General features: G+C 35.8%; 1 protein-coding gene across 2 annotated transcripts in view; it reads right to left on the bottom strand.

Moving 5' to 3' along the window:
• Positions 1 to 18116, bottom strand: part of DPP10 (dipeptidyl peptidase like 10) — a 747248-nt gene that overhangs the window by 353356 nt on the left and 375776 nt on the right. For both annotated transcript variants that reach the window (XM_081579273.1, XM_081579274.1), the window contains exon 5: positions 1091 to 1165. In XM_081579273.1, the coding sequence (XP_081435399.1) occupies positions 1091 to 1165 (75 nt within the window). The remainder of the gene's footprint in view (positions 1 to 1090; positions 1166 to 18116) is intronic.

Raw genomic sequence — 18116 nt, 5'->3', positions numbered from 1 at the left:
GGGAGAACGTGAGGGTGGGACAATCTGAGAGAATAGCACTGAAACATGTATATTATCATATGTGAAACAGAACATCATTCCAGGTTCGATGCATGAGACAAATGCTCAGGGCTGGGGCAATTGGATGACCCAGAGGGATGGGATGGGGAGGAAGGTGGGAAGGGGGTTCAGGATGGGGAACACATGTAAACCCATGGCTGAGTTATGTCAATGTACGGCGAAAACCACTACAATATTGTAAAGTAATTATCCCCCAACTAAAATTAATTAATTAATTAAAAAAAAATGTCATGTGCTCAAAGGCTTTCAATGCATTATATGAGGCTTTCTGCTTTAAGTCTATAACTTTTTATTATCTGCCTTAAACCACACAAAACTTCCTTGAGTAATTTCCAATCATTTATTTTCTGAAGAAACTAATCTGCTGAACTGTCTTCTCAACATTTACTTTGCTTTTTAACAGTGCGTATTATATCTAAGTACAAGATACTTCACAACCATGCAAATTACTCTAATTGTGCTATAGAGCTGACATGGGATAATGAAATGCTAATTGCAATTAAAATATTTTATTTATTCAGAATTGATTCTTTGCCTTATCCCACTTTCAGAATTTGCTACAACTGCAGGGTTATGCTCAACCACCACCAAAAAATCCATTGACCATAAACTGAATTAATGTTTTCACCAGTCTCCTCCAACAATACATACTGCAGCTCAGGGAACAGCTATTAGGAAATTCCTTAATCCACATATACATATGACAATTAAGTAGATGTTAAGGCTTATGTGGGAATATCAAAAGCCTCCATTTTTTGGATTTGCTGAGTTCTGCCACACTCCCCACTAAAAGGGATGGCTTTGTACCTAGCCAGTACCTTGCAGATTGCTCCAGTAATTTATTAGCTAGGTATGAAAGAAAGGACAGTATCACCAAAATTCTCTTTTGCAATCTTAGTTATCAATAATCACCAGTAGCTATTGGATATGCCAAATTTTCTCTAGTTGAGTACATGACAAGGAAAACTATGAACTGTTACTTGAGTGCACCACAAATAAAACATTTTTGCAAAGAAGTTCATTCCTTTACCTGTTTGACATCATATGCCAGAAGAACATATTTTAAATCTGGTGAAACTGAATGTCTTGATGCTTTGAAGGTTACCTGAAAGTAAAAAGAAACAATTATTTAAAATGCTTAATAACAAAAATATTAATAAGCATTTAGATATATAAATATTAAAAATATCTCCATTATCCTCATAATACTGTAAAATAAACATTCTCATTCAGACTTTAAGTCTAAACAGTTATGCACACAGATGGACATAAAAACTTGGAAGAGCCTATATTAGACATTTCATTAAGAAAAATATTTGCCCCATATGTCCCTTCATTTTACCATTGAATGATATGATATTGAAAAGAACTGAAAATAAGGTGAAGGATAAATACATTGAGAGTAGGGAAATTGTTTTATTTGAGATAAAGTTCAAAGGTAGATTTGTAACTTCAAACCTAGAGAAGGCAAGGAAATTGAGTTGACGCATCAAAAGCCTACAAAATACAAACAAAAAAATAAACTATATATGGATTTTAAGCAAACTAATTTTTAATGGTTTTTGCAGAGAAATACATGCATAAATAATTGTATACAGGGCAGTTTCCACAACACTTCTCCAAGAAAAAACAAAAAAGGATGAAGTCAAAGTTTTAGTACTTATAAATTTTCAAACATATTGGAAAGGATAGGAAACTCAGACTAACCAATATTTGGCAAACTGTCTGTGGTATAATAGAAATATATATTTGGTCTTTTTCCCTGGCTCCTGACACAGAGCTTCTGAAATGCTTGGGGGACTTCCCTGGTAGTCCAGTAGTTGATACTCCAGGTTTCCTCTGCAGTGGGCATGGGTTCGATCTGTTTGGAAAACTAAGAACTCATATACCCTGCAGCACCACCAAATAAATACGTAATTGAAATCTCTTAAAACAATAAAATCCTTGGAATTTCTTGAGTGATAGAAGGGTCTTTTGTTATTGATAATGAGCCCACTTTGACCATATATGATAAAAGTTAATGAGATGACTCCAGAAGTAGAAGTGAGAGGAGAGTGACTAGATAGCTTCTGGATGGGGGCTGGTCACCAGAAGAACCAACCACCTGATTAGAGGGGTAGCACTTTGAACCCTACTTGGAGGTCAGGGAGGGTGGTGGCACTGGAGATGAAGTTTAATCACGTTGCCAGCAATTTAACCAACCAGTCCTAGCTAACAAAATCTCAGTGAAAGCCTCTGAATGATGAGATTTGTAGAAGCTTCCTTGATGATAAATATATCCCTGTAGCAGGAGAGGGCACGTCTCAACTCTGAGACAGAGACTGTGCTTAGGACCCTTCTTCATTTACCCTGTTTACCTCTTCATTTGGCTTTTCATTTGTACCCTTTATAATAAACCAGTAATCATAACTATAGCTCTTTCTGTATCATTCTATCAAATTATCAAATTGTGGGCAGTCACTGTGTCTTTAACCTGTGGGTTTTTCACTAACCCCAGGTAATTAGTATCCGAAAGAATTGAATTGTAAGTCTGTGCTGTGCTTAGCCGCTCAGTGGTGTCTGACTCTGCAACACTTTGGACTGTAGCCTGCCAGGCTCCCCTGTCCATGGGATTCTCCAGGCAAGAGTACTACAGTGGGTTGCCATTTCCTCCTCCAGGGTATCTTCCTGACCCAGGGATCCAGCCCACATCTCCTTGGTCTCCTGCACTGCAGGCTGATTCTTTAGCTGCTGAGCCATGGGGAAGCACCCTCTTACACACACACACCCAGAGAATTGTTGAAATAACAGTTTTTTTTTTCATTTCTCAGCTAGATATGCAAGAGAATGGAGTGCTCTGGGAGAAAATACTTTTACATGGCAATGTTAATTTAGAAGAGGCATTGCTTATATTCATCCATCTTCTACTGTCCACTTTACAAGAAGGACAGAATAATCATTGGTAATAACTCATCTGAAGAAATTTGCTTTTCATTTTTTTCAAAAAGCCATTTCAATAGTGAAAATAACAAACTACAATCACAACAGCGGAGCTATCATCACAATTAGTAGAGCTATCATGTATCATATTATAAGCACTTTCACTCTGTAGTTCTCAACACTCCTCCCATGACAAAGCTGTAAGGTAAGTATCCTCATTCTAATTTTTTCACTAACTTAGTGTATATAGAAATGATGGGTATTAGCCTGTATGGAATTCAGAGTCACATAGAGAACACAAGGTCCTCTCTCTCACATGAATGCAGTATTAGGAGGCGCATTGTTACACAGATGAGGAGGTTCATTGTTATTTAAAAACTGGTTTAAAGGGCAATAGTCATCATTCCAGGCCAATGGGAATAAGACAACTCTAGTAATAACAATTCTTAAACTTTTGTCAAGGTCACAGAGAAGTATATATCATGAAAGAATGAAGGAGGAACTCCTTTTACAAGCCCTGCACCAACAGGAGGTTCTTTTTGGTTTTCATTCCTTCTTCCTTTCCTTCCTCTCACCCTCCGTCCCTCCCTTCCTTCCCTCCTCCATCCCTCCTTCTCTCCCTTTTTTCCTTCTTTCCTTCCTTCCTCCTTCTTTCCCTTGTTCCTCCTTTCTCTCTCTTTTTTTAGAGAGCTACACTGTCTGAAGTCTGAATTAAAGAAAATCTCACCTCCCTTGTCCCCATCCACTCTCATATAATGTTGCTCACACAAATTAACTTCACACATTCACAAGTGCATCTGAGCCTCTGGTAACAACATTTTAGTATCTTTAACAGTTCCTACAATTATCTAGTCTGGCACTTTATTAATTATCACTATACTGCCCCAAGTTTATGCAGCATACAACCTGGGAAACATTCCAAACACCTTTTCAGAGGCCCAAGCTGTAGAAACTTCTCTAAATTTAGAGAGCTGTGCACAGGTGGTGCTGCAAAGAGACTTGCTGATGATACACATATAAGACAGACATTCTTGCTGCTTAGCCAAGGGATATGGGAATCTCAGGAAAATCCCTCTTAGCATAAGCCATTTATGTTATCATCTGTTGTATCTGGGAGATTAATTCTACCTAGCACACCCCAGAGACCCCTTGGTGTACATTGACCCTAATTACAGACATTAATGTAGTTCCAGTTGACTCTCAATTTGATAAGGCCTCAAATTAGCATTTTGGGAAGTTTATTATTGCCAATAATGCTATTTTGTTACCTATATATTTAATCACTTCATTACTATTGCAATAAAAGGATACAGAAATATTTTCTACATGTGCTTCTTGGTATTATTCAGCAGTGATGCTTACTAATGCATTTTTGGACAAAGAGCATTAAAATCCTTAAACTCTGCCATCTAGGAACATTCAGTTAAAGCCATGCCAGGTGAGAGAAACAGAAAAACAGATATGCAGGTTGTTAACTTAACAAGGAAAACAAGACATCTGATCAAGTTGAGAAACGAATGCATGCTTTCAGGCAGCTTGGGAAGATTCTGTAGTACCTCATTCTGTATACCATTCAACTGTACCAAAACTAACTTACTGAATGTTCAAAATAAGATGAGCACCATGGTAAACACTGAAGGTGCTACAAAGTTGAAAAACAAAGTCATTAGAAATTTTCCCATCTCATACTAGGCAGAATAAGATAAGAACTGTGTTTTTCCATGATAGAACAGGAGTCCAAAATCCAAATGACTTAAAAGACTGGCTGTATAGTGATAGAAAAGGGATGTCTGAGTACACTGAGGCCAAATGGACTAGTGGGCAAATAGTCCCTAGACTAGGTTATCTAAAGGGGCAGTGGCCCCTCGGTTTCAAATAACCATTATCATTTAAGAAATTATATACAGTAGTTCTAATATAATTAACAGTCATGATTTTAAAATTATAGCCCAGTATTCTGAAATACATATGGATACCAGGTTCTACCTACGGGCTGCTAGTTTGCTAAATTCTGGTAAAGCAATAACTGCCATAAGGATAAAGGTGAGGCGGGGGGATGGGGACAATACTGGGAGAGTTACAGAAAAGAATGGTATATACTTCATATACTTGGTGATAAAGTCAGTGAAAACTTCATGATCCAGCATTTTCCAGTTATAGGAAACTGCAGACTACATTCTGAGAGCAACCTTCAAAAATATGCATGAAGCTTTAAAAGAGGTGTGGCCAGACCCATGGATTAGTGCTAATGCTATGCATGTATTATTTTTTTTTTATTAAAGAAATTAAAACTTTATTTAGAATTTATTAAAATGAACTCAGAGCCTTATATTCATTGTTGTTCTTTACCCATTCCATGAGTGTTTTTTTTTTTATAAATTTATTTATTTTACCATCACCCTAATTCCAAAACCAGACAAAGATGTCACAAAAAAGGAAAACTACAGGCCAATATCACTGATGAACATAGATGCAAAAATCCTTAATAAAATTCTAGCAAACAGAATCCAACATCATATTAAAAAGATCATACATCATGACCAACTGGGCTTTATCCCAGGAATGCAAGGTTTTTTTAACATCCGCAAATCAATCAATGTAATACACCACATTAACAAATTGAAAGAAAAAAAAAACATATGGTTATCTCAATAGATGCAGAAAAAGCCTTTGACAAAATTCAGCATGCATTTAGATAAAAACCCTCCAGAAAGCAGGAATAGAAGGAACATATCTCAACATAATAAAAGCTATATATGACAAACCCACAGCTAACATTATCCTCAATGGTGAAAAATTGAAAGCATTTCCCCTAAAGTCAGGAACAAGGCAAGGATGCCCACTTTCACCACTACTATTCAACATAGTTTTGGAAGTTTTGGCCACAGCAATCAGAGCTGAAAAAGAAATAAAAGGAATACAGATAGGAAAAGAAGAAGTAAAACTCTCACTGTTTGCAGATGACATGATCCTCTACATAGAAAACCCTATGCATGTATTATTACCAACATGAACATGGCAGAGTTAATTACTGTTTTCATGAATGGTGAAATTTAAAGCCAAGGAAACAACAAAGTCAGATTTGAATTTAGAATAATTCCTCTGACAATTGGGTGGAAAAGAAAATAAGTTGGTTCTGATGATATCTTGAGGTCAATTAGATCTGGCGAGAGGTTCTCATTGTCATCCAGACGAGCAATGTCAAGAAGTTTAGAAAGAGCCAAGGGCATAGAAAGGAAGGGACATATGTAGGGGAGATGATTGATAAGAACAAAATAATTTAATGACTATATTTGAAAACCAAGAAAAGAAACTGTACAAAACAAATATGGGTTTTCACATTTTTAATCCATGGGTTAACGTTGCTACTGCAACCTGAGTTGGGGAAAAGCAAAAAACAGGCATATTTTGAGGAAAATTTTAGACATATCAATTTTAGATAATGTTGTGGTTATAATCCCTGTGGAAACCTAATAGGGGATGTTTAAGATTTTTGTGCAAAAGCCTGAAATTTAAATGAAATATTTGGGGCTTTATGGAGCATTACATAAAAGGTTACATCCAATGCAAATTAAGTCCCAAATACAAGGAAAAAATTCTCAAACATGTCCTACCATGGGTGTATCAGAAGCAATACCATTATTTTGGGTAATGTTTACTATCACTTTTACTCTTTGAATGTGTTTTCTTTATCATTGTATTATTGTTCAATCTGTCCCACCTGCTGTAACAGTGTCACCTCTCCCCGCTCCTTATTTGAGTTGTATTTCTCTCAAAGATCATTCTAATTCTGTCCCCTTTAAGCTTTTTCTGTCCTTTTCAGCACAAGTGATTCATCTGAGAAACATGTATATAATTATATGTGCAGCCCATCTCATCATTGATCACTGTTTCTGATTGCTCTTCTGGGTTGTTTGGAATCTCAATTTACATCTATTGCCATAGTAATGCCCCTATTAAGAGGCTCCATTGCAATGATTCATTCTTGTCAGAAACATTATAACTGGAGGTAGAAATAGATAATGATGGTATTCCAAGATGTCAGGTATTGAATATCATGGCAAGAAATCATTAAACACAAACTTAAATGTCAGAAGTGCCAGAAAATATAAAATGTGCATTTGTATGACTTAAGGATGAGTAAAGACTGAGCAAGAGGAGAGGAATCAGAGATTGAATTAAAAATAAAACAAAAGTTGGTAAGAAAACTTGGGTACTTTAAAATTGAGAAATATCATATGCATATGAACTGTATAGTTTAGGTGAATATTATTCTAGATCTTGTAACATGCTGGTGATATATATATATATATATATATATATGTATATTTATATATATAATATGCTATGTGTTAACTTGCTTCAGTAGTGTCCGACTTTTTGTGACCCTATAGACTGTAGCCTGCAAGGCTCCTCTGTCCATGGGATTCTCCAGGCAAGAACACTGGAGTGGGGTGCCAGGCCCTCCTCCAGGGGATCTTTCCGACCCAGGGATCAAACCTGTGTCTCTTAACGTCTCTCCTGCATTGACAGGTGGGTTCTTAGACCAACAGTGCCACCTGGGAAGTCCAAATATATGCATAGGCATCTCTATTTAACAACAACAAAAATACGATCTAAAAACTTGAGCTGGAGAATCCACTAAGCCGTACAGTGTAAAAGAGTACATTTTCAACAAATATAGAATAATGAAAACAAGAAAACAGGATTTTTATTTTCTGCTCTCTTCACCTCATCCAACCAAAATGACCACACACACATAAACACAAACACCCTTTATGTTAAATTATTTGGCTATAATGTCCCTCATTATCTAATTTTTAAACTGATAATTTTGATAACTGACAAAAATGCTTTGAAAAGTCATCTCTTATTCTAGAAAAAATAAAATATTACATTTTCAAATGTTTTTGAAAAAGCTTCTTTTGCAATGGAGTCTATAAGTGATCGTGAAATGAGCATAAGCAAAGATTTTAAAAAGTCAGTTGAACTTAAGTGAATGGCAGAAGAGAAATGGTTACTCTGTCATTGATAAAAAGGGAAAGAGGATTGAGAGAAGGCAGAAAAGAATACAAACCAAATTGTAGTCTATCATGTGATGCCAAAGATGGGCTCTCTTTCTCTGCCTAACTTCAAATAAAAGGAACAAGGAAAAGGCAAAGAGATTAATTTCTATCTTGCAGATCTAAATAAAAACATGATTGTTTGTTACTACCATAACTGTGCTTATCTGCAAAGGTTTAAAAAATCAGACCATTACTGTATTTTTTAATGTTGTCTTTTCTTAGCTACCCAATTACTTAGAAGAGTGTTTGAACTATATTTCTTTGTTATACCTAGGACATTCATCTTTATAAACATAAAATATGGTCACTCTTTTTTTCTTGGAAACTTGCATTTTATAGATACTAGAATAGTTTATGAAAATAATGCAGAAAATGCCATGGCACCAGTAGGTAGCTCTTAAGACTATTAAATCAGTACTTACTAACTCATGTAGAATGCCTCACATATATCTTTATTGGTCAATAAACATGAACAGCCAATTAATACTCTATTGATTTGGACCATATTCCATACACTAAAACATTTAAAATATAATTTTTTATCTTTAATAGAAGGTGACAACTAATGGTCTCTGAGTTCTATTAATAACTTAAAGCAGGGACAACTAGGTGACTTTGAGAAGAATATCAGTATTCCTCTACTCAAGAATATGAAAAATTAGGAATGTTTAAGATGGAGAAAGTATATAGATACTATAAATTACAAAATAATGCAAATTATTTCTTTGAAGTCAGCAGTACTACTCTGATTCTTCTTGTCTTAATGTTTCCTAATCACAATATTTCAAACATATTTTTTAAATGGTGCTATTACATTCAGGCAAAGAATATAACATACTAATTGTAATGTATTAAACAATACAGTAGACAGAAAGAAAAGTTATGGAATCCTAAAAATATATCACATTAGGATTTCTGGATAAGTTTTCCTAATCATGGTCTAATATGATTTATTCAATATAATGTTTATAAGGTAGGTTAGACTCCTCCAGTAGCAAATTACTTAAGTACAATTTTTGCTAATATTCCATTAGGTAAATATTAGAGAGAAAACTCTAGTTAATAGAGTTAATATTTTAAAATATGATATAGACATTTCAAGTATTTTTGTCAGTGATATGATTTCATATCTGGCAGACGCCAGGGTATGGTTACCAAGAACTTTGCAATTTTTACATTTTTCAAAAGAAAATATAAAGATCAATAGTCTAAATCTTTAAATATGAGGAAAAAATAGGACAATACAGATGCTGCAAAGATTAAATTTTCTTGAGACATGATCATAAGTTAGTATGACATCATTAGTTTAGCATTGCCATAAATAATTACAAAGAAAATAAGAGAACATAGGTTAGTAATGAAAAAGAAAATTATTTGTTGAGATTTAATGTGTTCTGGTATATTCTTCAATAATATCAAGTTTGATATCTACTTTCTCTTATTTTCTATCTTTGATAAAATCATTATATATAAATAGTGTAACATTTATTTGCTGTTTTCATCTTAATAGACTTTCAATGCATGGAATTAGACTAATAACTTTTCTGTCAGACCTGAGTTTGATCCCTGGGTTAGAAAGATCCCTTGGAGAAGGGAAAGGCTACCCACCCCAGTATTCTGGCCTAGAGAATTTCATGGACTGTATAGTCCAGGGGGTCGCAAAGAGTCGGACACACTGAGCGACTTTCCCTTTCACTTTCACTTAACTAAGTGTTGTTCATAAGAGATTTAACCTATAAAAACACAGGATGCCCAGTTAAACTTAAATATCAGATACACAACAAATATGTTGTAATCTACAGAAATAATTACAAACCAGATAACAATACGAAAATAACATAATAGAATAGCCTATAAAAATCAGTGAACTACAACTAAATGTAAATATGCATGAATCAGTAACAGAATGCTGAGAACATTTAAGTAGGTCACATAATATTATGGACCTTCTGATGCCTCTATTAAAAGTTCAAAACCAACTAAGACTAAAAAATATGTCATTTAGGCAAACATATATATAACCAAACTGAGTTAGACATTCAACAAAAACCCAAGGATATAAAAATATTTTCCAGAGGGAATTAGTTGAAAAGTTAAGCTATCATTTGCTCATTAACTTTCATTTTAATGGTCCAAAACTGAAAGTCATTCTTTATTTTTCACTTTATTAGAAATGCCTATTAATAGAAAGTGAGAAATTTGTGGGTTGTAGGGTGTGTGAATGTTTTACTTCACACAAAATGACAAACTGTTACCCAAAGTAAAAACACAAATTACCCTCCTGTCGGCAATGTTTAAGAGGCCCTGTTTTCCACATTCTTTTCAATTCTTGGTGATGTCATAGTTAAACTTTGCCAGTGGGATAGGTACAAAATACTATCTCTTTGTTGACCATCCTTTTTTTGTTTGTAAATTATGTTAAGCATTTATTTATCAATGATATGTGTTTCTTTTGTGAACTATGTGTTTATATCTTTAGCTTATTTTTTCAATTAAATAGGAAGAGTTGTTATATTAATTACACACTAATATTTTTCAACTAACTAATGATCTTCATAGATTATTAGATAGAGGATACAAACAACAAAAACCGTAGAATATGACAATTCGGAGGAAGAATCTGAATATGAAACTCATTTGAAAAAACCAAAGAGTAACAAGATTCAGGTTTTCAGTTTTGAACAAAGTATTTCTTGAGTATATTAACAGATGGACTATTTTTCCTCCTGCTCTGGAATCATAATAAGTTGATTCTCCACTTCCTTCTCTTTTTTCAGTATCTGTTTAATAAGCAGATATATTATAAATGGTCCAATCAATTTGGTCTAATCTGCCAAATCAAAGGACAATAGTAAAGAAAAGAGTAATTTCAGATTTACTTCCATGGTGACACATAACTTACTGCTTACTTGGGGAAAGAAAAATATCCTGTAATCAAATCAAATCCAATGGAATGACAATAAGGAACAGTCAGAGGTTGCCTCTTGCTCAATGTTTTGAGCCTAAATCCTGAGCTCTAAAATAAGAAATAACTTTTCTATCATCATCCAGTAGTCACAATTGGAAACACTTCTGGGTCTCCTCAACACTTCTGGGTCTCCTCATGCCTAGCAGCTGTCAGGCATGCAACAAAAAAATATAAGCATAGATATAAAAATGAGTTGTCATTTACTAATTTTGCATTTTAATGACCAAAAGCCATAAGTTACTTCTTGCATTGTTCCCTTTATCAGAAATGTTTATTAATAGCTTCAATATTTTTAATGAAATGTATAGAATGCAAAGATCAATCCTTTTTTTTTAACACATTTTCAGGATTACATTAAGCTCAAAGCATGAAGAATGTGCTCAATTTGCCTATTTCTTTTTTTAGTATTAACTTTATTTCACTTTGACAACTGAGAGAAAAATTAAGGGGTATACTTCTAACACTTTATAGGTCAGATGATTGTTTTGTTAAATAAATATTTAAAGTTAAATGAGGTCATTATAGACATTTACTCACAAATCCTCCCATTGTTCCTCCTTCACTAATACTCATGATTCATTCCTCCTTCCACCAGTTAATAACAGATACAGGTCCTTGGAAAAGACCCTGATGCTGGGAAAGATTGAAGGCAAGAGAAGAAGAGGACAGCAGAGGATGAGATGGTTGGATGCTATCACCAACTCGATGGACATGAGTTTGAGTACGCGCCAGGAGTTGGTGATGGACAGGGAAGCCTGGTATGCTGCAGTCCATGGGGTCGCAAAAAGTTGGACGTGACTGAGCCACTGAACTGAATAAGACCTATGTAATATAAAAAAAAAAAAAAACAAAAAAAACTTTCACTGAACTTTCTAGATGGTGGTGAATGAATCATTCCAGTATGACTCAAGGTAAGTAGAAATATGGAAAGATAAAATTTTGCCACATGGGTGTCACTTGTAAGTCCTAATTTTAAAAGCTTACGAAAAGGAATCCATAGACAAAATGAATCGATTGTCAATGCACATATGACAAAATAATGCTCAAACTCACTCATAATTAAATAATTGCAAATCAATATAAAATTAATTACTATTTTTCATCAGCCAAATTGATAATGGTTAACATGTTGACAATACTTAGTGATGGCCAGAGTAGATTATCAGGCAGTATCATATAACACTGGTGGACCTGCTTAACACAATTCGATACTGTGTATTAAATTTAAAATGAACTTTTCTTTTTACCCTGATATGGTATTGCTATGAATTTAGCCTACAAATATATTTCAAAAATGACTGCCAAGTATATTTATAGGAATAAAATAGGAAATGAATATATGGCAGTGCATTATGCAAGGGAATTCTATGAACTCACTAAATCATATTAGAGAAAAACAAAAGGATATAAGAAGATATAAAAAGGATATAAAAAGATCTTCAATTTATACTATTAAGTGGATGAAAAAGGTAGACCATCCATGCTGTGGAAATAAATACTTAACACACATAAATATATACATATTTGAGATATATTGTTTATGTACAGATCATAGACATATTTCTGGAGAAGTTTATGATGGGTGCAAATATCTTGGATGGCATCACTGATTCAATGGACAAGAGTTTGAGCAAGTTCTGGGAGTTAAGTGATGGAAAGGGAAGCCTGGCATGCTGCAGTCCTCGGGATCACAAAGAGTAGAACATGACTGAGAGACTGAACTGAACTGAACTGAACAAATACATACATTGCTACCCTCAAAAAGTGATATTGAGGGAAAATTTTAATCTTTATTAAGTATGGGAATGCTAGATCTTACCTTCCTCCTGCGAAACCTGTACGCAGGTCAAGAAGCAACAGTTAGAAATGGCCATAGATCAAAAGACTGGTTCCAACTTAGGAAATGAGTACATCAAGGCTGCATTGTCACCCTGCTTATTTAACTTATATGCAGAGACATCATGTGAAATTCTGGGCTGAATGAAGCACAAGCTGGAATCAAGATTGCAGGGAGAAATATTAATTACCTCAGATATACAGAAGACACCACCCCTTATGGCTGAAAATGAAGAGGAACTAAAGAGCCACTTGATGAAGGTAAAAGAGGAGAGTGAAAAAGCTGGCTTAAAACTCAACATTCAAAAAACAAAGATTATGGCATTCAGTCCCATCACTTCATTGCAAGTAGATGAGGAAACAATGCAAAGAGTGAGAAACTACTTTTTTGGGGCTCCAGAATCACTGCAGATGGTGATTGCAATCATGAAATTAAAAGAGGCTTGCTCTTCGGAAGAAAAGCTATGACAAACCTAGACAGCATATTAAAAAGCAGAAACATTACTTTGCCAACAAAGTCCATCCAGTCAGTGCTGTGGTTTTTCCAGTAGTCATGTATGGATGTGAGAGTTGAACTACAAAGAAGGCTGAGTGCTGAATTGATGCTTTTGAACTGTGGTGCTGGAGAAGACTCTTGAGAGTCCCTTGGAACACAAGGAGATCAAAACAGTCAATCCTAAAGGAAATCAATCCTGAATATTCATTGGAAGGACTGTTGCTGAAGTTGAAGCCAATACTTTGGCCACCTGACACGAAGAGCTGATTCATTAGAAAAAACCTAGATGCTGGGAAAGATTGAAGGCAGGTGAAGAGGGGGACAACAGAGGGTGAGATGGTTCAATGGCATCACTGACTCAATGGACATGAATTTCAGCAAGCTCCGGGAGATGGTGAAGGACAGGGAAGCCTAGCATGCTGTAGTCCACATGACTGAGCAACTGAACAACAACAATAATATCAGAACTTTCTATGATAATGGAAAGGCTCCGTATGAGCATTATCCAAATTGGTAGCCACTGGTTACACTTGGATATTGAATGTTTGAAATGTGACCGTTGCAACTAAAAAATAGAGTTTTTAATTTTATTAGATTTTAAATAGTCATATGTGCCTAGTGACTGTCTTTCTGGATAAGCCAATATACTATATATATTTTCCAACCATGTTTTCACTATGTCATCTTAAAAATGTCAATGAGGAAGACTCAGAGCAATGTATTCTTAATTATACTAATTTTATAAAATATCAATTGTTAATATTTAATGAACACATATAAATTATGAGATAAAACAAAGAATAAGAAGAAAGCCATATAACTGTAAAAACAATATTACACTAAATGAGAGATTATAAAAATAAATGTTTTGTTCCTAACAAATAGAACTGACAATGTGAATTTATTTGCCTTTTTTTTTTACTAAATATAAAAGTGTATATATAAAGATGTAAGATTATCTATATAAACTGAATTTGTATTTACTATTACTATTGGTAAGAATAGAACATGTAGATGGAACGTGCGTGCTTGTGTGCTCCGTTGCTTTAGTTGTGTCTGTTGCTTCAGACTCTTTGTGAACCCTATGAACTGTTGCCCACCAGGCTCCTCCATCCATGGGATTCTCCAGGCAAGAACACTGGAGGGGGTTGCCATGCCCTTCTCCAGGGGATAATCCCAACCTAGGGGTTGAACTGATATCTTTTAGTCTCCTACATTGGCAGGCAGATTCTTTACCATTGGCTCCACCTTGAGAAGCCCAAATGGAACATATCTCAACATAAAAAAGAACATTTATGACAAACCCACAGCCAATATCATACTCAACAGTGAAAATTTGAAAGCTTTTCCTCTAAAATCACGAATAAAATCAGGATGCCAACACTCACCACTTCTAATTAACATAGTATTGGAAGTCCTAGCCACAGCAATCAGGCAAGAAAAAGTACTCAAACTGGAATGGAAGGAATAAAACTGTCACTATTTGCAGATGGCATGAGCCTGTATATAGAAAACCCTGAAATATTCACCAAAGAAATTTAGAGCTAATAAATAAATTCAGTAAGGCTGTAGGATATAAGAATAATATACAGAAATCTGTTGCTTTTCTATACACAAATATGAACTATCAGAAACAGAAAGCAAGAAAATAATCCCATTTAAAATCACATCAAAGAATACAATATTGAGGAAAAAACTTAACCAAGAAGTTTAAAGACCTATTTTGTGAAAAGTATAAAACACTGATGAAGAAAACTGAAGATGATACAAAGAAATGGAAAAATATCCAATGTTCAAGGATCAGAAGAGTTAATATTGTTAAAATTCCTATACTACCCAAAGGAATTTACAGATTTAATGGAATCCCTATCAGAATATCCATGGTATTTCTCACAGAATTAAAACATATAATCCTATAATTTATATGGAACTACAAAAGATCTCAAATTGCCAAAGCAATCTTGAGAAAAAAAATACAAAGCTGCAGTAATCAGGTTCCCTGATTTCAGACTATACTACAAAGCTATAGTAATGAAAATAACATATGCTGGCATAAAAGCAGACACACACATCCATGGAATGGAATACAGAGCCCAGAAAGAAACCCACAAGCTTACGGTCAATCAATTGACAAAGGAGGTAAGAATATGCAATGGAGAAAAGACAGCTTTTTCAATAAGTGGTGCTGGGAAAACTAAATAGCTACATAGGAAAGAATGAAATTAGAATATTTCCTCACACCATATATAAAAATAAAGTCAAGATGGATTAAAGACCTCAATGCAAGACCCGTAATCATCTGGAAGAAAATATAGGCAGATATATAATTTCTTTGACAGAAATTATAGCAATATTTTTGGGGGAATCTGTCTCCTCAGGCAAAGGAAACAAAAGCAAAAATAAACAAATGGGACTTAATTAAACTTAAAAGCTTTCACACAGCAAATAAAAGCACTGACAAAATGAAAAGGCAATCTACTGAATGGGTGAAAATATTTGCAAAAGACGTGACTGATAGGAATTAATATCCAAAATATATTTACTGTATATGTGTCTTTACCAAGCAAGTTATTCCTTTCATAATGTTCATGTTTCTCATTGGGACCTTTTCTTTTTCATTTAGATTAGTCTCATTAACACTTTTTGTAAAGCTGGCTTGGTGAGGATATAGTTCTAACTTCTGCTGTCTGAAACTTTTAATCTCTCCTTCAAAGCGTCTGCCTACAATGCAGGAGACCCGGGTTCGATCCCTGGGTTGGGAAGATCCTCTGGAGAAGGAAATGGCACCCCACTCCAATACTCTTGCCCAGAAAATCCCATGGACGGAGGAGCCTAATAGGTTACAGTCCATGGGGTCGCAAAGAGTCGGACACGACTGAGCGACTTCACTTTCACTTTCACTTTCACATTTGAATGAAACTGTTGCTGGGTAGTTTCCTTGGTTGTAGATTTTTCACTTTTATTGCTTTAAATATATTCTGCCACCCTTCCGACCTGTAGAGTTTCTGCTGAAATAACTAATAGCTTAATGAGAGTCGCCATGCACATAACTTGTCCTTTGCCTCTGCTGTTTTTAGTATCCCTCTCTTTAACTTCACCATTTTAATTTCAGTGTGTCTTAATGTGGCTCTCTTTGGGTTGATCCTGTTTGAGACTCTTTGTGTTTCCTGGATGTGGGTGTTTGATTCCTTTCTTAGGTTAGGGAAGTTTTAAGCTATCATGTTCTCAGACAAGTCCTTTGACCCTTTCTCTATTTCTTCTTCTTTAGGACCCCTAAAACATCAATGGTACTATGTTTAACATTGTACCAGAGGCCTATTAAGCTGTCCTTATTTCTTTTTTTTATCATTTTTTTTTTCTTTTTTCTTTTCATTCTTAGTGGTTTCCACTACTCGGTCTTCCCGCTTGTTGATCTGTTCCTCTGCATCACTTAACCTATGGTTTATTCCTTTTAGTGTATTTTTTCAGTACTGTATTCTTCATCTCTATTTGGTTCTTCTTTATATTGGATTACCCAGAAAGTTTGTTAGGGTTTTCCCATAACATCTTTCTAAAAAACCCAAACTTTCTGGCCAATCCAGTACTTTCTTACACTGGTGAAACGTCTAACTTTTCATTCTTCATCAATTCTTCTCTCAAGTTTGTTGATTATCTTTATTGTAATTACCTTAAACTCTTTATCTGTTAGATTGCCTATCTTTATCCAGTTCACTCAGTTCTTCTGGGGTTCTATCTTGTTCTTTTGTTTAGAACATGTTCTTCTGTTACTTTGCTTTGCCTAATTTGCTGTTTCTCTTTCTAGTATGTTGGTTAGGTTTCCTGACCTTGAAAAGTTGGAAAAGTGGCCTTGGAAGTGGTCTTTTGTAGGAGGTAGACATCCTGCATCTCAGCAGCACATTCCCCTCTGGTCATTAGAGCTCTATGCTCTTGGGGTGCCCCTATATGGGCTATGTGGGTCCTTCTCTCGTGGTGACCTACTTTAGGCAGTATGGTAAGTGTGCTAGCCTCTGGTATGATTGGTTGCCAGGCCCTGTCTTGTACAAAAAGGCTGACAGCCACTGTGGGGCCCAGTCACAAGGCTGTGGAACTCCAGGGCTGCTGCTGGCACACTCCGGGGCAGTGCTAGGTTCCAGGTGGATGGCTTTTGGGCTTTTGGCTTTCTTGGATTTAGTGTTGGCCTGCTGGAGGGTTAGGCTGGTTCCTTATATGACTGGCTACAGGCTCTAGGGTATCTCAAAGCTGGTACTGATCACTAGAGAGTGGGGCAGCTGACAGAGGAGTACAAAGTGCTCACCCATCATGGGTAAAGCCAGGTCCTAGGGCTAGTGCCATCTGCTGGCAGACTGCGCTGGGTCCTAGGCTGTTGGTGTTGAACTGCTGGTGAATGAGGCTGATCACAAAACTAGAACTGGCTGGCTGCTGGGAGGGCCCAGGGCCTAGGAGGTTCTAGAGACCATTCCTGCCCACTGATGGATAAAGCAGTGTCCCATGGTCTCTGGCTACAGGGCCCTCCTGGGGGTCCTTGATCTAGTACCTGTGTACTGGTGTATGAGTATTCTTCATGGGCCCTATGGTAGACAGGGTCATGTCCAGGGCTGGTATGAACTCAAGGAATCTTAAGGCAGCATGCCTGCTGGTATGTGGGACTGCCTCCCTGCCCAGCTGGTTGCTTGGCCTGAGGGGTTCCAGTACTGGTATCTACAGGCTGGTAGGTGGGGGCAAGCCAGGGTCTTGTTTTAATAAGCTAGAGGGAAGATTCCAAAATGTCCTT

The sequence above is a fragment of the Giraffa tippelskirchi genome, chromosome 3 (assembly GCF_054371585.1).
Source record: "Giraffa tippelskirchi isolate mGirTip1 chromosome 3, T2T-mGirTip1v1.2.pri, whole genome shotgun sequence".
NCBI lineage: Eukaryota > Metazoa > Chordata > Mammalia > Artiodactyla > Giraffidae > Giraffa > Giraffa tippelskirchi.
This window is presented reverse-complemented; position numbering and strand designations above follow the sequence as displayed.